General features: G+C 43.9%; 1 protein-coding gene across 1 annotated transcript in view; it reads right to left on the reverse strand.

The window, feature by feature from the left end:
• Positions 1-7,926: 7,926 nt before the first annotated feature.
• The window catches only part of rttn (rotatin), a gene marked incomplete at its 5' end in the record, with an annotated part of 59,124 nt that continues 43,325 nt past the window's right edge, over positions 7,927-23,725 (reverse strand). The window contains 11 exons of the mRNA XM_080854960.1: positions 7,927-8,016; positions 8,147-8,216; positions 9,086-9,189; positions 11,839-12,151; positions 12,665-12,891; positions 16,412-16,538; positions 17,278-17,355; positions 17,491-17,588; positions 17,677-17,782; positions 18,778-18,983; positions 22,834-22,971. Of these exons, the coding sequence (XP_080711086.1) occupies positions 7,934-8,016; positions 8,147-8,216; positions 9,086-9,189; positions 11,839-12,151; positions 12,665-12,891; positions 16,412-16,538; positions 17,278-17,355; positions 17,491-17,588; positions 17,677-17,782; positions 18,778-18,983; positions 22,834-22,971 (1,550 nt within the window). The 3' untranslated portion in view covers positions 7,927-7,933. The remainder of the gene's footprint in view (positions 8,017-8,146; positions 8,217-9,085; positions 9,190-11,838; positions 12,152-12,664; positions 12,892-16,411; positions 16,539-17,277; positions 17,356-17,490; positions 17,589-17,676; positions 17,783-18,777; positions 18,984-22,833; positions 22,972-23,725) is intronic.

Genomic DNA, 23,725 nt, shown 5'->3' on the forward strand with positions numbered 1-23,725 from the left:
ATAAAAAACATGCCACCCTTTCAGTCTTGGGGTTTGTTTAATAGCGCCTTGTCTGCCTGGGGAGCCTGGAGGGGAGAGGTGACGCAACGCTTAAATGTTCTGCAAATATTTATCTTCTCAAAAACAAGAGCGAGGTAGCGCGAGGAGAGAGGAATGCCCTTTTGAAGACGTGGGTAAATCTAGGTCAGTTAAAGTTTCTGTCGCTGCATACACGTTGTCATTCTGCATCTATATTTTCTTTTTTTCTCTAATTCCCTAAGGCTGACTTTTTTTGGTTTGGGACTTTTTTGGATTTGAAGGCTAAGAAGCCATAGCCAAATAACATTGACAAAAGGTGCTTTACAGGGGGCTTCCCGCTGACGCTCGACATGTAAGGCTGTGAAGTCTAGAGCTCTGCATGCAACTTATATTATAATTGTTTCTTAAGCGTGCATAATACCGATAATTATATAAATACGTCATCTTATAGTCTAGTAACATCAGTGAAAAGGTGCTTTACAACCCGACGCTTAAAACAAAAACACACCAACTGCAAGCGCATGGACGACAGAGGCAAAGAAACACTCAGAGCCAACTCAGAGCAGGTGGAGGCGCTGCGGTGATCTGCTTGGGGCTGGCCCAGGAGTGAGATGGAAAGAAGAAAAGGAGAGGCCTCACTTCTGCCCCCCCCTACTCACCCCCCCCCCCCCCCCCCCCATTTTATCCCACTACCAGGCCAACCACAAGCAGATGGGTTCTGATCAAGGTTTTGTTCTGTTCGCTCTTACTCTAGGGTGCTCAGGCCCTGCCATCTATAAATGTAATTTCCCCATGCAGCCCCGTATCTTCACACTCGTCACCATCACACCAAATCTGATGATACGGGGCAGAAGCTGTTGGGAAGATGACATCTATAGATGCCACCATGAATGCCTGTGGATATACCAAAGTCCTGGCTGATAAGATGCTTCCAGAAGCTTGGCAGAAGCGGAATATTCCAGCATGATAACAATCCAAACTACACCGACAAAATCCTGCACGAGTTTCTAAAGATGAAAAAAGTGAAAACTATGACCTGGCCAAGTATGTTGCCTAACTTGAATCCCAAAAGAACACCTTTGGGGAGAAAGGTTAAGCAGCTGAAATAGTAATGAAAAAAAGACTTGAATCTCAGTGATGAAAGGTTTACTCACTTTTTCTACTATTGGGCTTGTATTTTTAATGTAGGAAATCTAACCTGTTAGTTACATAAGTTTACATAAGAAAATACCCTAATGTTCGAGGTAATGCAATTACTGTATGGTAATCCAATTTTGAATCATTTGACATTTAAGTGATATTGCACAGGGATGTACTCACTACTGTTGTATACTCTATATGGTTAAAACATGCCTGTTAGTATCTGTTAGTTTAAAATGGAGGCAACAGCAGACCTGAGATCAGGCAAAGCCGTAAGGTAAGGGAGCGCAGACTCTGTGTTAATAGAACCAACTGAAAACTGAAAAAATATACACATACCGTAAAATATAATGTGTCAATCAGTACTTTTATTGTGAGTTTAAGTTTATAAAACAAGTTACACAATACAAAAATTATACAACACATATCAATATAAAATATACACTTATAACTTGCATCTCCAATTCAGAGACAATCTTTGATATAATCAAATGGCAGCTGGCAACATAAACAAGAGTAAATATAAAATGATACATTTATATATAAATGTCTATCACATCATCCTCCTCCTCCTGATAACAGTACTACTAGTCTAGGGTTAGTTCCTGATAATAGGATTAATAGCACTGAACATATGGTCCTGTGATGGCCTGTACACACCTGAGGACTGGGGCACAGTGGTCGCTGTAACTGAGAGAGACGGGACAGTGGTAGACTTGTCCTCAGAGGGCTCTGGGTGAACATCACAAACACATTAGTTTACATCCTTATAGCATACAATTGAGAATTTGCTATTGAGAACATTGTCTCAAGGCACTTTACAGAGCCCAGATAAGAACTGCACTAACGACTATTACTATTACTATTACTATAACTACTACTACTACTACTAACCTGGAGGATGAGGAACAGTGGTGGCTACGACTGAGGGAGCTGATTCAGTGGTGGCTACAGCTGAGGGATCTGATTCAGTGGTAGAGATTTCTTCAGCTGAATCTGGATTTACATGGAACAACACATTAGTTTACCTACATATAGGAAATCCACTTACAACTACGACAACAAAAACTATGAGGACGATGACACTGACAACATCGCCATCGATGATGACAATAACAACACTGCCATCAATGACAACAACAATGAAACAATGACAACAACATCAGCAACAATGACAAAAACGTAAATGACAATTACAACATAACGATGACGGCGGCGACGACGACGACAACAACAATAAAAAAAACAACAACGACAACTACTTCTACCACTACTACAACTCCCAACAACAACAGCTAGTACTGGTGACCTGGAGGATGAGGATCAGTGGTGGCTATGACTGAGGGAGCTGATTCAGTGGTGGATGTTCCCTCAGTTTGACCTGTGAAAAACATACTAGTTTACCTACACAGCATACAGAGGGGGGGAAATCCACTTAATACTATGACAACAATGACAACGATAACAAACTACTACTGCTGCTGCTGCTAACCTGGAGGGTGTGGCAGAGTGGTGGCTATGACTGACGGAGCGGATTCAGGGGTGGCTATTCCTTCAGATGGAGCTGGATAGGGAAACACATTAGTTTACCTACATATCATACCCAAGATAGGAAATACAATAACTACTACTGCAACAACAATGACGGCAACTGCTACTACTACCAACCTGGGAGATGAAGCACAGTGGTGGCTATAACTGCAGGAGCCAATTTAGAGGAAGATGTGCCCTCAGTTAAAGCTGGGTCTACATCACAAACAGATAAGTTCACATTTTCCTTACATCCAAAGGAGTGGAAAACGTATTACTACTGGTATTACTAGTCCTGCTAACCTGGAGGATGAAGCACAGTGGTGGCTACGACTAAAGGAGTGGTTTCAGTGTTGGCTACGACTGATGGAGCGGATTCAGTGGTGGCTTTTCCTTCAGATGGAGCTGGGTTTACATGGGGAAACACATTAGCTACATATACAAAAGGGATAAAATACTCTGACTAGCTACTACAACTAATAATACTACTACTACTACTACTACAGAGACTAACCTGAGGAAGAGACAATGGTGTCTTTGACTGAAGGAGCCATTTCAGTGGTAGACTCTCTCTCAGTAGAGGCTGGATTAACACCACAAACACAGATTATGTTTTCATATCATACAGAAGGAGTGAAACACTAACTATTGCCTGATACCACAACAGCAACTGCTACTGCTAATAGCACAACTAACCTAGTGGATGAGGCAAAGTGATGGTGGCTAAGATTGAAGCCAGTTTGGTGGTTGATATAACCTCAGCTGGTTCTCGATTCACATGGGGTAAACACACAATATTTTCATGCATTTCATACATTTAAGGAGAAATGTATACGAGTTATTTCACATACTACTGCTACTACTGCTACTACTAATAATAATGCTAATGATTTACACACCTGGATGATCAGGCACGGACTTAGTTGTGGCTGAAGAAGCTGAATCAGTGGTCAAGCTTCTCTCAGATGGAGCTGGATTTCCATGAGGCAAAAATGAGTCTGCATATTCACATTATATCCGTGGGAACACTTGGCAGGTATAAGATGATGGAGGATGGACAGAGGAGGAAAAGGAGGAGAAGGAGGAGGAGGAGGAGGAGTAGAAGGATGAATGACTGATGATGGTGTTTGACGATGCTGGTGTCTGTTGATAATGATGATGATGAAATTGATGATGACGGATGACTGATGATGGTGACTGATAATGATGATGAAGACGATGGCGATGACTGGTGGCTGATGATGATGGATGATGATAACATTGATGATGATGACGATGATTAGTTACATTTACCTGAAGGATAAGACACACCATTGGCAGCATCTGAAGAGGGCAACTCAGTCATGGGTATTCCATCAGCCGGGTCTGGGTCTACACAGGGCAGAGTTTTAGATAGATACTTTAAATCAGACTTCCATAATAATAATCCAATCTGAAAAACACCAGAAGACATTATGTTATTTTACAAACATAACCTGCCAATGTGAGCACACCTTCTAAAACCTGTTCTGGCTGTAGTGTTGAGGAGGAAGAGGGCACAGCTGCTTCCTCTGGATCGGACGTGGGTGTGTGAAGGGCATCTGAAGAGATAAACATACAGTAGCCAATGTTAGCAAGTTTCTTCCAACTGCCCACGGCCTTCTAGCTTGCTGTAGCCGGGCATCTTTTTCAATGCTGCCTTGATAAACATAAATAAATAATTACATTAACATAGGTTAATGTGATGCAGAAAACATGAAAACAGTCCTCCACAACAACAATTTGTTGCTGTAAACAAATTAATATGAAATACTTGTGATCATTTATATGCTGCTAGCTACCATGTCACTTCAACCACTGTTAGCTAATGCTAGCTGTCGTCTGTAATTTAGCTACAAAGTCTTGCCATAACAGACACAACTTAATTATTACACATTTGTCTCCCTGACACTAGTTATACTAGTACCTTTCAACTGTTCCCTAACAGAGGATAATCCACAGAGGTAAAAAAAATATTGATAACAATCACGTGACATACCTTAACTGTTCTGACGATCCTTCTCACCATCCGTGCATCTTTTGCGAAATGGTGCTCCAGAGTTTTTCTCTTCATTTTCAACATTCCCCTTGGCTTAGCCACTCCATTCCCCACTATTTGCATGAAACAGCTGACCATTTTTTTTTGGTAATGCCAATTAAGGTTACGTCCATTATTTATTGCCATCGCTTATTGCCATTGTCATTATTCTGTAACTACACTGTTGTATCCGTTTGTCTTGATTTTCTGTGTTGGCGCAGATATTTGCCACGTCACTGTGAAATGTCCATGTATTTGACTGTGTGAATGAGGTGAATGAACACTCCTCTCACTCCTCTTGCTGCCATTAGGACAGCAGACAGTGTAACAACCCCTGATTGGCATTGATAAAATATCTATGGTTGAATGGTTTTGAAACTATATTTGTGAGTGTAGTGTAGTGTCCTATCTCTCTCTCTTTCTCTCTCGGTACGTGCATATGAATGTGTGTGTGTATGTGGGGGGGCATCTACTTTAATAATGAAGTACATTTTAATGGACGCTTATAAGTGCTCCCCCAAGGCATGGCACCCTCCTAAGCATGCACCTATAAGTTGTCTTTAACATGAAGAGCCACTGGCAAATGCACAAAGTCCACCAATGCCAGGGTGTAACTCACCTTGGGGGTGGACGATCAGTTGAAACGTGGCGATTTCGAGCCCATTCTCAGTGTCTGACCAACACCAGTAGCGGCCCTCGTCGGCCTCAACCACATTGTAGAGCTCAAAGATGACACCAAAAATGGGAGCGGCACAGTCGACCCGTACCCTCTCCTCATGGTGCTCCGCATCAGACACCAGCAGGCCCCCCTTCAGTCTACAGCTGCCAAGGGTGGTCCCATCCGCAGCCTTCTTAATGAGGACTTGCTTGACAGTGGAGTTGGCCTCGGGGCACACCAGAGTCGCATTTTCGCCCTCCTTTAGATCCACCACCAAATGAGGCGAAGAGTCTGTTTTAAGATGCACAAGAGTAGACAAGACAACACTTCAGTTGTGCATGGCATGGCATAGAAATTATTATACATCCACTCATAACATATTAAAAGTAGGGTAGTTGCAGGTGTTATAGAAATTATTTCAACCCAATGCTTTTACCTACAGTCACTTAGCTGAGCATCACTAAATGGAGAGCCTCAATTTTCTTTAAACTAGCTCCATTCAGGCAACTTCTTGCCTTGTAACTTATTTGTTAGAGTTGTGATTTTGTCTCCACCCACTCAAATAAGGCCCAGTTGTTCAGCAAATAAACGCCCTATTTTGCATTTTCTCAAAACAACAGCTTTTCTGTTGCCAACTGACATCCCTTGAGACCTGTGTACTACTGGATCCCCATGATCATGCAACAAGGCAGTTACTGAAGTTGACTTCTAGTTATTGAATAGAAGTGATCACTTAAATATCCAAACTCCAGTCAAAGGTGCTGTAACTTACTCTCTTTCTGCACCTGGACATCCCTGGTCCACGATCCTAGAGGGAAGGTCTGCATTGAACAGCGAAAGAGACCAACGTCCTGTTCCGTGACATTAGTAATTGAGATGCTTCCATCCATAGAGGTTCTTTTCAGGAACTCCAACCTCTTGTCGTACCCCTCTGCAAGCTGTGTCCCATAGCGCGGGTGGTAGACAGCTATTGGGATCTTATCGGGTACCTTGGTCCAGGACACCATGCTGAGGTTACCGTCCCATGGGCACTGGCAGTCCAGGATCATCCCATCCTCCAGTGTCACGGCTTCATCAACAGGCTCCTGAAGTGTTGCTGGGGTTGGTACCAAACACAGTGGAGAAAAACAGCTTCAGTGCTCCGAGTCATCGCAAGAATCATTTACCTATCATTAATCCACCCCCAGAGAATTTTTAAAGTGATCAATAAAAGTACCACACAATTAGAAGCTTGGGTAAATAACTATTTTCATTACTTAATAACAGCATTTAAAACTAACAAATCACTTAAAGTGCGTTCAGCAAATACAATTGTCTACAGATCAGGAGAAACTAACCGGTTTGACACAAACAACATAACACATTTTGAAAGTTCAAAGAACCATTACATCCAAATGGGCTCAAACAGAAAATAAAATAGTTTTTATAAGTCTGACACTTGGAGCCCATTTTGTTTTGACTTGTTTTTGACACAACATTTATCATGACATAATTCACTCTGATGAGTTTATGAAATCCCTCTTATTCAATAAAGCAATGGTAAACAGTTCAGTCAAAAAGAAGGCTTGCTGTATGTTTAAGAATTATTAGAATGAATTAGCACAGTACCTTTGAAAAATGAAAAAATGACAAAAGTCAGAAGTGCCAGCGAGTACCAGTAATCCTTTTGTACAGCCTCCATCTCAGCCTTCTCGGCAAGAATGAATACAGCATTGACTGAGGACTGACGAGGCTCCAGCCTGCCAGTGCTTCCTGTTTGCATGTACTTTAAGGGGGGGGAGAAGCCTCCATGGGGGGAGGCCTTAATCTTTGTTCACATCGACCTCAAGAGTGCTCTCAGCTTCTCTTTTCAATAAATGACAAAGAGGAAATGTGTCTCTGTCACTTGCTGACATTTTGTTTCTGCACTTGTTTATCTAGCTGAGAGAGAAATCAAACGAAAAAGACAAAGACACGGAATAGATGCAGCCACTACCCCGCGCTGGGTGATAAATATAAAAATAGAACTGTGAAACTTCACAGCTTTACTAGAATCACAACTGAAACGAGCAATTACAACTTAATATAACTTTGTTATTCATAAATAACTACATTTTAATTGGCACTTGGGCATCGTTTACCAAGGTCCTTCAGAAATCAGGGCTTACGAGGATGGCTCTCTAACTGGAGGCGCAGCACTGGGAAGTTTATCATGAACCTCAGCAAAGAAAACTGCTTTGGCTTATTTCAATAGTCGATAAAGGCTAAATGTGTTCCAAACTCATTATGATGATTTTCTTCCTGTATTTATTTATTTATTAATGAAATGGGGCAATGACAATATCAGTAATTCACAGAGAATAGTTCCACTCAATATCACTTTTATTGAAAAATACAAAAATAGAAAATGTGTCATTAAACAATACAAGTCACAACAAGCTGTGTTTGGTACAAAAGGTCAATCACAGCACAAGTCAACCAGTCAGATCTATTCACATTTTTTATTCAAATAAGTTATTCATAAAAAACTTCATTTATTCAGGCTACAGTTGTTAGAAGTTTAGGATTTGTTTAAGATTCTCCAGGCACTTCAGGAGGTACGATGCCAGGGCCTGGTTCTCTTTCAGCTCTGCATCTGTACAGAAACCCAAACAAGCTTAAAAAGGTGACGCACAACTACACCAATACATGAGAAGCTGGGAGACAATTCAGAAACCATGAGGCCTACCATTGATAATATATGATCAAACTGAATAGGTGCCTACCTTTCTTCGCTGCCAAGTACGCCTCATCAACCTTGAGTCTGAAGGAGGGGTACTTCAAAGCCACCTTTGCCTTTGTTGAGAGATTAGATATGCAGTATCCGTAAGAAATATAGTCTTCAAAAAGAACACCAAGCCAAGCCAAGGCAGCCTGCATTTGGATCTGACAAGTTATCCTATATGGAGAATACGTCTTACTTCCCCCCCCCTCTGGTCTCAGCAGACATCAGAGATGCAGTCTGCTATTCTGGCAAAATGTTGTTGATATTTGAGCTTAATAGCCAATACAATTACACCTTTTCCCTTCCGTGCTCCTAAAACAACGTGTTGATTGGCTGGAATTATTTATGGATCATTCTGAGGCACTGTGTTTACAGAACCAGTTTGTTTGAACAGACATGTAAAGGACCGGGAAGAAAATTAACTGAATTTGACAAAAAAGTGTATTGGATTAGAATGGCAGACTGCACCTTTAAGAATGTACAGTATTATTCTATTTGAGAACAGAGAGGTGTGGGAACAGCTGTGTGGGGCTGAGGTACCTTCTGATAGAACAGAGAGGTGTGGGAATAGCTGTGTGGGGCTGAGGTACCTTCTGATAGAACAGAGAGGTGTGGGAACAGATGTGTGGGGCTGAGGTACCTTCTGATAGAACAGAGAGGTGTGGGAACAGCTGTGTGGGGCTGAGGTACCTTCTGATAGAACAGAAAGGTGTGGGAACAGATGTGTGGGGCTGAGGTACCTTCTGATAGAACAGAGAGGTGTGGGAACAGATGTGTGGGGCTGAGGTACCTTCTGATAGAACAGAGAGGTGTGGGAACAGCTGTGTGGGGCTGAGGTACCTTCTGATAGAACAGAAAGGTGTGGGAACAGATGTGTGGGGCTGAGGTACCTTCTGATAGAACAGAGAGGTGTGGGAACAGATGTGTGGGGCTGAGGTACCTTCTGATAGCTGTGCAGAAGAGCCCACAGAGCAGAGGCCCCGATCGCACGCACGTCCAGGAAGTCACTGTCCAGACAGGACACCAGCAGACCAACCGTTTTATCTAAAACACAAATGAGAGACAGAGACAGAGAGACAGAGACAGAGAGACAGAGATAAAACATATGATGCTTTGTTCTGTCTTCTTACATTCTGTCCCATCACCCACCTGCCCCCCATATGAATTTCTCAGAGAAGGAACTGGTGTATCCTGGTACTAAACTCTCACTCTCCATCTCCATCTCCATCTCAGTCAGCCCACAACTCCTACCCAAAAAGATTTCACCCAAAAAAAGCACAGGGCAACCCCCCCCCCCCCTGTCCTCAGTCAAAAGATCTCGTAGGCCACTTCAACAGCATCAGCAGCAGCCTTGTCCTTCAGCTCCCTGCCGTGTCCTTCAGAACGTTCCGTGAGCACGTCTGATAGCAGTGGCAGGGTACAAAGCAACGATAGCATTGCGTCATGTGTTCAGGGTCCCTGCTACAGTAAAGATGGTACTGACAGCTGTTCTGAGAACAAGCTAGGACCCAGTTTGCCTAGAATGTTCCTTATTCCGGTGTTGATTAGAAATAAAAGGAATCGAGTGCATTCAGTTGATGGGGTAAACCAGTCTCGTCTGTTACCTGTATCACGCCAACCGCAGACTGCCCCAGGACCCCTATTATCTCTACAGAGCTCCCTCTACTACAGCCAATACATCATTTTTACTTAATGACATTATAGTGTGTCTTAGGATAGTGATTTTCTGTCTCTTACTGAGATGTGATAAGCAGAAGGCAGCAGTCCCCATCGAGACAGCGCTCATAAATTAGTTTTATGAATACTACCAAACTGCCAAGAAAGGAGGACTAGCTGCTTTGTTTAAAGATAGATGCATTGCAGTGCAAAATTACACTTGATCATTAAATCTGTTTCATTTTTTTATCATAACAGGGGATTAAATAGACAATAATATGGACATATGAACTCTGCACTACTTGACACGTTTGGTCTCGTCACTTTGGTCATGTGAAACCCCCCTCAACACACACACACACCCACACACCCACACACAGGCCACACTTTGGGTCTAGTTCTTGACATTTCTTCTGTTCTGGTTAAAGTGACATGAATGAGACGATAAAGGAATTTTCCGTCCATGTGCTGCAGTGGCACTTCCTATTCTGCTCTGCTGGCTTGGCTGAGGCGCGGTGGAGACACCCGGCTGTTCTTTACAGAGGACCGTTGGTCTTAGGAAACTTGGCCTTCTACTAGACTCAGATCTTGCCTTCACCAGCCATATCAAAGCAAGCACCAAAATAGCCTTCTATCATCTTCAAAATATAACCAGAATCAAGGGTTTCGGGTCCCATCGATGCTTTTATCTTGAGTAGGGTGCAGACTAATGTACTGGTCACTTAACTGGACTTTCCAAAAGACCATTAAAAAGCTGCAGCTCATTCAGAATGCTCCTGCTAGACTTTTATCCAGGACCAAAGAACATAACCAATTACTCCAGTTCTAAAATCTTAACACTTGCTTCCAGTTTGTTACAGAATAGATCTTAAAGTGCTGCTACTAGTTTATAAATCACTGAATGGAGTTTTTCACTCTTAAGCACGTTGTCTTTATTTTTCCTGTGGATGTTCCTCTTGCTTGTATTTCTGTAAAGCACGTTGAATTGCTTCTGTGTAAGAATTTAATTTGTATGAACAGATATGCTTTGGCAAGACAAAGCAGGTTTTTGTCATGCCAATAAAGCTCATTTGAATTTGACAGAGAGCGAGTGAGAGAGAGAGAAATACAACTTCAAAATCTCTTAAATCTACAGAACAACCCTTTCAACACGCTAAGGAAGATCTCCGAGGCAGTGTAATGGTAAGGGGTTCAGACTCTGGGCTTTATTGTTTTGGCGCTATATCAATAAAATTGAATTTAATTGCCAGGTGGTAAAGTGATGACTGAAACCTCACTGCTTGATGCTTTAAGAGATTATTCTCAGGTTCATTAGTCAATGAACACACATGCTGAAGTAGCACACCTGAGCTGAGCTGTAAGTCAGTCATGCTGGGCTGAGCTGAAGAGAGACGGCCATTATAATATTCACAGCTCGCCTCTTCTTTACGACAGAGCGGTCAGCCACCAGCCATCATGTCAACACTAAACTGTCCAAAAGCATCAGCACTCATATGGGGCGAGTCTCCGCCTAGGCGTCAGAGCAGTCCACGCACGTCTCCTTCATTTCACATTACAGCAGTTGACTCAATATGAGAGAGCCGTGGAGCCTGGCCCAGTCAAAGGCCAAACACAAGAGACAACGCTGATACTGTTACAGGAGAGAGAGAGAGAGGGAGAGAGGACGAGAGAGAGAGAGAGACAGAGGGCGAGGGATGGAGTGAGGGAGAGAGAGGAACAAAGAGATATAGTGAGGAAGAGAAGGGAATGGCAGTGAGAGAGTGAGAGAGAGAGAGAGAGAGAGAGAGAGAGAGAGAGAGAGAGAGGATGAGAGAGAAACACAGAGAAAGAGAGAGAGGGCAACAGATACAGAAAAAAGACTGAGAAACAGACGAATAGACCGACAGTCTGACAGATAATAGATAACAGATACTGTGGTCAGACACACACACACACACACACACACACACACACACACACACACACACACACACACACACACACACACACACACACACACGAGGCCCATTCTGTAGGCCTGTGCGATGACATACGTACCGTTGGCCAGGACCTTGGGCTTGTTGGCCGAGCTGAAGCAGATGTTGTGAAGGATGAGGAGGGCTGCGGGTTTGGTTTTGGGTTTGGTGCCGGCCTGGCGCTGGCTCTGGCTCTGGTTCTGGTTCTGGTTCTGGTTGTGGGCCAGCTCGGTCAGCAGCTCCAGGCTGCCATGGAGCTTGAGCAGCATCTGCTGGCCGTCCTCACCAAACGACACGTTGAGCAGCAGCCGCAGCCACAGGGAGACCTGGGAGCCCGCAGACCTGCGACCCAGCCTGGGGAGGTGAGCCGACAGGAAGTTCTGCAGGAAGTTACTCTAGGGAGAGAGAGAGAGAGGGAGAGAGAGAGAGAGAGAGGATGGAGAGAGGAATAAAAAAAATGATTGGGAGGAAGAAGGGAGGGATGGAAAGTGAGATACAAAGAAAGAGAGGGGGAGGTATGGAGAGAGAAACAGAAAGGAGGATTGGGAGAAGGAAGAGAGGGATGGAGAAAGAACATAGGGATGGAGAAGTACAAAAAGTGGGAGAGAAAGAGACAGACAGGGAGGGATGGAGGGAGAGGAGGAAATAGAGAGAGATAGGGAGAGATGTTATTAGAAAGAATCAACGGATGTAAGAAAGAGAAAAATCCTGTAATTCAGCTTTCTCTCTTTACTATTCCCTAAACACACAAGATGGCCAGGTTGCCGAGCAGGCAGAAGGTCAGGCAGTGTGTGTGCCTGTGTGCGTGCCTGTGTGCGTGCCTGTGTGCGTGCCTGTGTGCGTGCCTGTGTGCGTGCCTGTGTGCGTGCCTGTGTGCGTGCCTGTGTGTGTGTGCATGCTAACCGCACCTTCTGTAAGATGCCTTTGCAGTCGCGGGAGATGGCCAGGTTGGCGAGTAGGCAGAAGGCCAGGCTGTGGATGTGGCTCTGGGGGCTGCTGGGGTCGGGGGCAGCCTGGCAGGCCAGCTTCATCACGCCGTGCATCAGGGAGTTAGTCAGCGGCCCCCGAGGCAGCGCAGCCTGACCGGAGACCCCAGCAGCACAGCTGCCACTGCCCCCACACACAGCACTGCACGCTGAGAACAGGGAGAGAGAGAGAGAGAGAGAGAGAGAGAGAGAGAGAGAGAGAGAGAGAGAGAGAGAGAAATGGGGGGGAGAGATGGATGGAGAGATGGAGAGATGGACAGGGAGGAAATGTGGGCGAAAGGAGTGAAAATGGAGGGAGGGTGAGAGAGAGTAAGGGAGAGAGTTGAAAAAAAACAACACATTACTAATAAGGGACCACCATCCCTCCACATACAAATGACAAATTTACCTCAGTTGTCACGTACTACACACACACACACGCTCAAATGTATACACGCACACACACACACACACACATAGACAGGTCCCTCAGGGTAAGCTACATAACTGAAGGGAAGATTAGCAGGTTATGTGAGTTGTCACACTACCTCTCGTCTAACACGGAGATGATCATCCCCCTGTCTATGCCTGTCTTCATGACTTACCATAGCGGCGAAACACACACACACACACACACACACACACACACACACACACACACACACACACACACACACACACACACACACACACACACACACACACACACACACACACACACAAACTTCTCATATCTTTATGGTGGGGTGGAAAAGAGAGTTGTCAAAGCGTCGGCTACTGGGTGAGTGGGAGAGAGCGTGGGCCCCGGGTGTTTGTCTCTGGGACCCCAATTAGAAACTTTTCAAAAAGGTCCCCGACTGACAAACAGAAAAACTAACTCATTCTGCTCAAAAGTCCCAGTGACTCTACCTGTCAACTTTCTCTCTCTCTCTCAAGCGTGGGAGTTTATCAGGCTGGAAATAAGGCTGTGCACCAAGAGTGTTGGCACACAGAATGAATGCGCCTGTGAGTGTGTGTGTGTTGCTTTTCCTGTGGGTGACAGTGACTACTGCCGCCCACTCAAAGTCTATAAATAGATCCAGGAGAGTGCCTCATGCACACACAAATGTACACACACACCACACACACACACACAGACACACAGGCACACACACACAGAGGACCCTCTTACTGAGCGACAGCCTCTTGGGGCCTTCAGAGAAAGTGGATCAGTTACTGTAAGAGCACGCACACTCAACATGCTGAACAGGTACGACACCAAAGGCAGCAGTGCTGGAAACAGCAACTTCAAGACACCTTCACACAACAAACACACTCTTTGACAGACTCAATTGCGCCATGAAGGAAACACAACAACTTGGAAGGGTCTGAAACACAAACGGCAGAGTGCAGCGCAGTAGCGCAGGTCTTTGTTTATGATAATAACAGTTACAATGGCACAGAGAACTGTTCAGAGAACTGTTCAGAAGCATTTCCATGCCGTTATCTCAAAGGCAAAAAAAAGCAATGTTGCACAAGACAGAAGACTTGTGGTAGCAAGTAACAGTCAGACTTGATAAATATTGCAGAGGAACATTTTACAGGTGCTCTAAAAACATCTTGCTAAGGACAACCTGATGTCAAAGTAATTATTGAAAATAAAATAAAAATGTAGGCACTGCTAAAAGGGCAACGCACCTTTAAAACCAGATAAATAAACGTTTACTTTTTCATGCTGTAATTAATAAGTAGAACAACAACAACAACAAAAACATCAGTAACATACAGAAGACATACAGAAGGCTATAACTCCAGCATTGAAGGTGTAGTATTTTCACTTCAAACAGCCCCGGTGTTTACAGCAAGAAGGATGTGTGTATATGTGCATGTATGTGTGTGTGTATGCCTGTGTGTGTGTGTGTGCGTGTGCGCGTGCGTGTGCGTGTGCGTGTGCGGATTAAGCGGGGGGCTTTTGCTGCTGGTGGCGGCTCAGTTGCAATTGCACACACACTGGCAAACACAGGAACAACCGTGACACCATGACCTCAACCACACACACACACACACACACACGTCCTGCTGTACAAGCAAGAAAACAGAGTCAGAACCAAACAGACAGACACCAACCTACCGCAACACACACACACCTACTACATACAAAACACACAGACACAGCCCATCTCATACAAACATACAATAATACCATATACAACACATACCCCCCAAAACACACACACGCCTTCTATGAAACATACCCGATTCCAAGCACACTTCTGGAGGCTTGGGATGACACTGGGCTCCACTAGTGAGAGAGACCTTACTGCACCCAATGCATGTAAACACATACACACACTCCTGCATATTCAGGGGTAGTGTAAAGTTTCACTGGTAAAGCGACCCCCACACACCCACCCACCCACACACACACACACACACACACACACACACACACACACACACACACACACACACACACACACACACACACACACACACACACACACACACACACACACACACACACACACACACACACACACACACACACACACACACACACACCTTAATACTCTGGGGTAATGACAGGCTCCAGTGGTGAGGTCTAACAAACAGCTCAGGGCTTAGGTGGGGTTTAATCTGATCCTAAGCTACTTTAAAATCTTAAATAAATCATCTCTCCCCTCTTATCCTCTCCTTCTCTTTGTTCCCCCTCTCTTCTGTCTGTCTGTCTGTCTTTCTCTGCTCTCTCTCTCTCTCTCACCCCCCTCTCTCCATCTTCTCCTTTTTCTCTCTCTCTCTCCCCCTCTCTACCCATCCCTAGCTCTCTCCCTCTCTACCCATCCCTTTCTCTCTCTCTCTCTCGCTCTCTCTTTACCGTTCCACAATAAAGAACAGAGGCATATATTGTGCTGTATATCCTGGCTCTGTTCCCCCCCGGCTATACATTAAACACCACACAGAGAGAGTCTCAGACAGCCCTATGGTGAATGGCCAGCTTCTTCTATAGGGTGGACATGCATTCACAGATACTCAGCAGACAACTAAAAAACAAAAACAACAGGAGAACACACACACACACACACACACACACACACACACACACACACACACAGTATCTCAAACACAACAATGGCCTTTACAAAGTGTGCATGAGTCAGGCTGACATAGTAATGATGGCATGTGAGTACATACTGACACGCACACACACAAACGCACGCACAGACATACACAGACACAGACAGACACAAACAAAGTCTTGCTGCAGAACTGGTTGAAGGCAAATTGAAGTGAAATTAAGTGAAAAGGCATCAGGCATGGCCAACTATTGTTCCCACACCGCTAGACACAGCAGTTTCAAAAACAGTTACAGATTACAAATATACCCACACATACAGCTACACAGAGAAGAAGACCCACTAAATACTGGAGAACAGATGCACCACACCACATGGATATGCAAATACACACACACACACACACAAAGACACATACAGATGGCATCACACAGACAAGCACAAAGTCATACATATTCACACACAACTACAGGGCACACACACACACTCACACACACACACACACACACACACACACACACACACACACACACACACACACACACACACACACACACACACACACACACACACACACACACACACACACACACACACACACACACACACACACACACACACACGTGGGCATACTGACCAGTGCTGCAGTTGGCTGTGTAGACACATAGCAGCTCCACGGCAGAGGTCATGCATGGGTCATCCAACAGGAGCCAGGGCCAGAGGGCGTACAATATGGCAGCCAGGCACGACTCTGTGGCAGCAGTCTGTCACAGAGAAAAGGGGAAGAGGGGAGAGAGCAGAGCAGAGCAGAGGAGAGGAGAGGAGAGAGGAAAGAAAGGAGGACAGGAGAGGAAAGAGAAGAGAAGAGTAGATAATAGAAGAGGAGAGGAGAGAGAATAGAAGAGAAGAGTAGATAATAGAAGAGGAGAGGAGAGAGAATAGAAGAGGAAAGAGCAGAGAAGAGGCGAGGAGAGGGCAGAGGAGAGAAGAGGCGAGGAGAGGGCAGAGGAGAGAAGAGGAGAGGATATGAAAAGGGAGAATATATGAGAATGGAAGAGAGAGAAGAGAGACAGGCATGAGAGACAAAAAGAAAAAACTTAGGAGAGAAGATAGTAGGATTTAAAGAGAGAGAGAGAGAGAGAGAGAGAGAGAGAGAGAGAGAGATAGAGAGAGGGGCAGGAGAGAGACAGAGATAAAGAGATAGATAGAGAGAGAGGCAGGAGAGAGAGAGAACATCAACACAACAGGGGCCTGTGATTAATTTCTTTGATGAAAATGTCATGGTCATCACAATAAATAAAACACTGCACGAGCCAGAACGAGCTAACACGAAGGTGCCTGCTAATGTAGGCAGCACTGCAGTGTGTGTTTGTGTGAGTGTGTGTATGTGAATGAGCATGTGCCTGTGTGAGTGTTTGTATGTGTGCATCTGTGTGTATGTGAATGTGTGTGAGTGTGTGAGTGTCTGTGTGTGTGTGTGTGTGTGTGTGTGTGTGTACTTGCTTTGCATTCGCTGTGCTGATAAAGGCAGTTTCTCAGGAGCTCCAGGGCCATCTTGAGCTCCTTCAAATAGCTCTCCTCCTGTGTGTGTGTGTGTGTGCAAAGAGAAAAATGACTCATCAAAACCCATGTTCTATCGGTTCTTAGCGGCTCCATCGAAGGCCCCGAAATGAATGAGTGGTGATCAATACACGTGTCCACTGAGACAAGGCCAACCTTTTTGCGCAGTGCAGCCTTGGTCGGCTTGAGGGAGTCCAAGTTGAGGTGGGAGTGAATCTGCTTCATTTGTTCCACTGTGGTGTCCACCAGCCCAGCTGAAACAGAGATACAGGAAGGAAGTGGGTTATGACCTGCACACATATAGCTAGCTAGAGTGTTTGTGTGTGTGTGTGGCCGGGGTACCTTTGCATGCATAGCTCTGGGCACTGGGACTGCTGGCTAAGAGGGCAGCCAGAGCGGCAGCTGTGGGCTTCTTCAGTGGGTCCTGTGGTGGAGTAGCTTCCAACCTCTGAACAGAACCACAGACGAGAGCCACCATGAGCTACTGACACATTTTTCTGAAGATCTCTAGAATAAACGTTGTAGACTGACATTTATTTCTTTATTTAGAGCTGCTCAAAACTTAAGTGACTTGCACACAAAATATAAGTACTTTATTAAGTTGAATAAGGACCAGAACCAAGGATAGGAGCTTATATAAGCTAATAAGAGGTTTTCTGATATTCTCTTCATCTTATGCCAGATCCACAAATAGGTACGAACTCGAGCCAAATAAAGTGTTTCTGAAGTTCTGCCTGTCTTATGTCAGCAGAAACAAAGAGGCTCTAACTTGAGCCAGCTAATATCCGTAATTCTCTTTATGTTATGCTAGAATCAAAGAAAGAATCTAATCTGAGTCAAAAGATAGTTATGAAACTTTTTTTTCATATCTCAGGCTTTATCTTAGACTCAGCCTGTACTGGACCTTGCACTTTAGAAAATAAAAAATGGTAAATGGACTGCATTTATATAGCACTTTTCTATTTATAAAGCACTCATAGAAAAAGCACTTTTTTCATATCAAAGCACTTTACAGATTAATGCCTCAGACATCTACCCATTCACACACCGATGGCGGAGGCTACTATCTAAGGTGCCAACTTGCACATCAGGAGTGTTTGGGGGTTCAGTGTCTTGCTCAAAGACACTTCGACACTTGGTGAGGATTGCCGAAGGACTCCTCTACCTCCTGAACCACCAAAAGTAAAACGACAAAATTCAACTGTTTCCATTCAGTCAAACCTTAAACTCCTGAACTGCACCTTTTTCATCTGTGAAGTCCGAGGTAATAGTTACATCACACTGCAAACTGGTTGAAAGCCATGGCGGCTAGCCTTCTTACACTAGCACATCCTTTTGAGGTGTGGAAAGTGAGGTTTATATGGTACACTGCTGTAACCTCATAAAATTTCTTATAATGTTGACTGTTTATTGCTTATGGTCTACATCGAAACATGAATCTACCTGTAGTAGAAGCTCACACAGCTGCTCTCCTGGGGTGCCATTCAACAGCTCAGCCAATCTGCTGCGGCGATCAGGGGTCAGCTGACCAGTCACTTCCTGGTCCCGCCTCTTAGCCTCTTCTGATAGCACCACACTCAGGAAGTGAAGGGCAGATGTGCAGAGGCCAGGATCAGAAGACCTCTGGTCCACACACAGTGATATGGTGGCTGAAAAGGGACAAACAGTAAGGAATATCAAAGGAGAAGTCACAGACTAATCTTGAAGTAACTGTCACCACCAGGCGACAACATGCAGTGTGACCATTTCACTTGCATATGTGAGAAAAAATTTGGGTGTCTGAACCTGAACAAATATTTAAACGCACTTTGACTATATTGGCCTATAAAATATATACGACGTTGAATAAAACATAAGAAATCTACACCCTCCAAACACTTCTATATTTCAACATGGGTTAAGCATCGTACAATTGGCTACCTCAAGTGGTTCACTTCTCTCAGATTCAAAGGCTTGCGAAAAAACTAAAAAACAAGTGAGAAGTTAGCCTACTAAGATGCAAAAGTATGCCTAATTTCTGTCAAATCACCAGTAGTGTTATGCTAGCAGTACCAATGCTCAATGGAAGGATATAGCCTACAATGTCTACCGTAATGGAACTCAAATCACCAAATGGTCTGGAGAGGAATAAGAAGACCAATGAAGGGGAGAGTGCCAGGGAGATGGGAACGGGGAGTGTTGTGAGTGAAGGAAAGGTACACATTTACCCCTGCCTGGCTGAGGGATTTCGAGTGGCTTGAATCTTAAAAATCTAGCAGGATGATGTTCTGTAAGATTTATGGATGCTCCTGTCAGTGGCAGACTCAACTCTCTACTCTGCCCTACCCTGCACAAACACCCTCCGCCTGTGACTTATCCTAACTGCTGGACGTCTCAAAATCTTACACAACCTAATTGAGTTAACTCGGTCGCACAAGCGCTCAGAGTGTCTAGCCCTGACACGTATACAAGGTTGCGTAGATCTAAATAGTATATGTGCACTGTGTTTTGGATTAAAGCATCTGCTATATTTGACATCAATATACACTTGTACTATATAACCAACAAAACACAAATTGAATGAAAATAACAAGTCAGATCCATGTGGTAACTACGAGCAGAGCTGGCAGAGGAGGCTGTTCCCTCTGTGCTTGCTGAGCTCCTCTGGTGCAGGAGAGCCATCCTTCAGGCCCCCTACCAGCCCTGACACAAGCCGACAAATCCATCATTAGTCTTAAACAAGGCTCATCACAGCCTACCGCAACAGGCCACCCTCAGCTCCTGCTGGGCAGAGGCCGTCTACCAGCCTTACACTAACACACACACACACACACACACACACGCACGCAAGCACGCATACACACATGCACATAAAATACACACCTGTACCGAATTGAGGGGCGGGTCAGTTGAGGGTGGGGTTGGGGGTGGGATTGTTACTTATAAATCTGTTGCTGTTTGCATTTGACTTGAGATTAAGATCCTTTGTCTGTGTGAGATATGTAATTTGACTGATCTCTTCATCAGTTGTATTTGTTTTCTGTGGGTGTGTTAAGATCCCAGCGATCTAAGACATTTTTATTGCGATCGCTGCTTGTGTTCTGTTTTGCTACTGTTTTGCTACGCGCTTTCCTATGTTTGTTTTGTTCCTGTGATCAGGCCATGTGCGTTTATTATTGGTTGCTGACTCCGCCCTTTGCCTTTCCCTGACCTTTCAGTTAACTCACCGGTTTCCCGATTTACCCGTGATTTTTTGGCCAAATTGTTTCTCCTTTGCCTTGTTAATTCCCCTTATTGTTTTCACCTGTGTATTGCTCTGTTCCCATTCATTTCGCTGACAGTTTGTGCTTGAATTCGTTTCACCTGTGTTCATTTTCCTTGCCCCAATTTATCGTTTATTGCCTTACCTGAAATGTTTCACCTGTGTAATTCTGTTCCCCCTGCTATATATTGTTCTGTCCCTCTTTAGTTCACTGTCGGATTGTGATTCTTTTCAATGCGGATCTATGCCCGAATTCTGTCTTTTCCCGAGTGGTATCGTATACGATTTTCTGTTTTGCGATCTTCTGTGTTTTGCCCTTGGAATTCTGTTTTTGCCTTTTTGGATATGGGCCATTCTACCGAATTCGTGTAATATGCAGTCCCTCAACAATAAAATCTATTTACAAAACAATTAGGTATTTAGGCATAGATATTAAATTAGAAAATGTTATGGTCTATATAAACCCAATGCATTACATGAGATAGTGATAAGCTAAATATATACAAAATCATCATGTATAGGGTACTTTCTATTGGGAAGTAGCTGTCCCCAACCCTGACATCTAAATTTCAATGCCTTTAAATAACACTTTTCAATTTTTTTTGATTTTTTTCAATGATTTAATTTCAAAGATCTTTATGATTGGGTTGAAACAGAACTTGGAATATTTAGATTTATTGTGGGTTTAATTTTTAAATCAATTTACTATACTCAAAAAATCATGTCCCTAGTTTTCATGTCACTACCGAAACACAAGAGTTTTAGTCCATAGGCTGAGCCTGTGTTTTAGCCACGACTCTGCATTTTGGACCATGCAGTGACACTGCATCTCTGTCCCTCATGGTTGAATGGTAAGTAGCTAAATCCCATAGTTTTTATATAAATGTGTTCCAAAGTCTGAAAATCGATGTGTAACCTTAAGAATTGTCACTACCGAAACGCATGTTTTCTTCAATTAAGTAAACCTTTTGGGGTTTCATGGAAAATCTTATGTTTGTATGTGTGTACACCTCTTCAAAGATGTGTTTGCAAGCCGTGTGCTTGCTAAAATTCTTTATTTATGCTTAAAGTTAGCTAGAATTGTCACTACCGAAACAGTCACTACCGAAACATATGGTAGTGACCAGATGATTTTGGTAGTGACAAAATGAAATGGCAAGTAGTTCAATCCCATCATTTTTAAATAAATGTGTTGTGTGGACTAAAGGGAGGCCCAGAGCACCTTTTGGATGATTTTGGGAGAGAAATGAACATCCATCCAACAGTGCAGTCACTACCGAAACAGTGCAGTCACTACCGAAACAGATAAATTGATAAATTTGGTAAAAAATTCATTTCTATGGATTTCATTGTGAAAATCTTCAAGAAATATTTTTAAAAATACTCTTCAGAGCAGGGAAGGAAACACAATCTGAACAGGTCAATAATAATACTTTTTTACTATAGTAAATGTGATGTTTCGGTAGTGACAATTTTTGGAAGAGGAAAAACATTCCAACACATTCTGAAAATACAATATAAAACTTGACAGTTCTTTTACTAGATATGTGTACTTTAGATATGGTACAATATACATACGGTCAAAGTTTTGGGAAAAAAACATACAAAAATTCAAAATATATCCGACATGACTTTGCATCAATTCGGTAGAATGGCCCATATATTGCTTGTGTTCTGTTTTTGGAAGAAAATAAATCCTGAGTTTTTTGCAATCTGGTTTGCGATTGGGTCCTTGCCGTGAGAAAGCCTAACAGGGTGTGGCCATTGATAGACCTTACCCTTAATGTGTTGATAGTTTACTGTCCGGACCTCGATGACCTTATAGCTGGTTACGGCCACAGCGGAACTACATTATCGCCTAACACCCTTGTCCACTCTAAGAGAAGGTTTAGTGCTTGTGCCGCATTTTTTCCCAGTTTAAACATAGAAGTCTGACCAAGCCCAAAGGCACCCTGTCCATGATTTAGCCTTTTTAAATAGGCCCTATTATGCTTTTCTAGTTCTTTCCCCTCTTGAAAAAAATCAAGCAGGCATGGATCACGTACAGTATAAGAAAAATATTGTGTTTTGGGAACATTGAAGCAAGTAAATCTATTCTCATAGACCCCAAAAAAGTTATTCTGAACTTTGAACATGAGCATAATAGGTCCTCTTCAGCGTTTGGGTGGCGTTTGGGTTGCATCAAAGCATTGGGCGAGTTCGGGTGGTTTGTGACCCGCGCATCACTGACACAGAGCCCCAACCGACAGACTCCCTACCTAAAAACGCGTGCCAGTGCCTGTGCATCGCCGTAGCGACAGATGGGTAGAGCGTGGCGGTGTTCCTGCGCAGCAGCGTGGCCAGGAGCATCAACAAGGCGGTCCAGGTGTGACGCAGCGCCCCGCCGGTCCGTGAGTCTGACACACACACACACACAGAGAGAAAGAGAGAGAGAGGGAACAACACAACACACACTTCAGCATCAACACACACTTCAGCAACAACACACACTTCAGCAACAACACACACTTCAGCAACAACACACACTTCAGCAACAACACACACTTCAGCAACAACACACACTTCAGCAACAACACACACTTCAGCATCAACACACACTTCAGCATCAACACACACTTCAGCAACACCACACACTTGGGCAAATTCAGTTATCGATGATAAAACACTGCTACATATCCCCCTTCCTCCATCTTTCTAGGATCCACACACTCCCTACACACTGACCATATTAATGTATGTAAAGGGAAATGATGTGAACAGAGGCCCCTGTGTCATTTCATGACTGAGAACCTAGCTTTCAATTGGACACACAGATTTATTTCATTCTTATTGGATCATGTTAAGACCATATCTATCCACACATCAATTTCTGGAGCTCAGCTATTTCAGCACAATCCATTGAAAACACATAAACTCAGTGGATTGCTACACATGAAACATCATATAGCAATGAAGATGGTTTATGGACTCATAGACAGCTCTAGACGCATACATGTCAGGGTGCCGGGTGCAAAACACAGGCAGATATCGTGGGCCTTCTTGAGAAATCTAAACCCATATTGTCTACACCTCAAAAACATACTCTACACTTCCCTGTGTTATGAAGCTGTGTCTGTCTGTCTGTCTGTCTGTCTGTCTGTCTGTCTGTCT

Source organism: Sprattus sprattus, assembly GCF_963457725.1.
Source record: "Sprattus sprattus genome assembly, chromosome: 17".
NCBI lineage: Eukaryota > Metazoa > Chordata > Actinopteri > Clupeiformes > Clupeidae > Sprattus > Sprattus sprattus.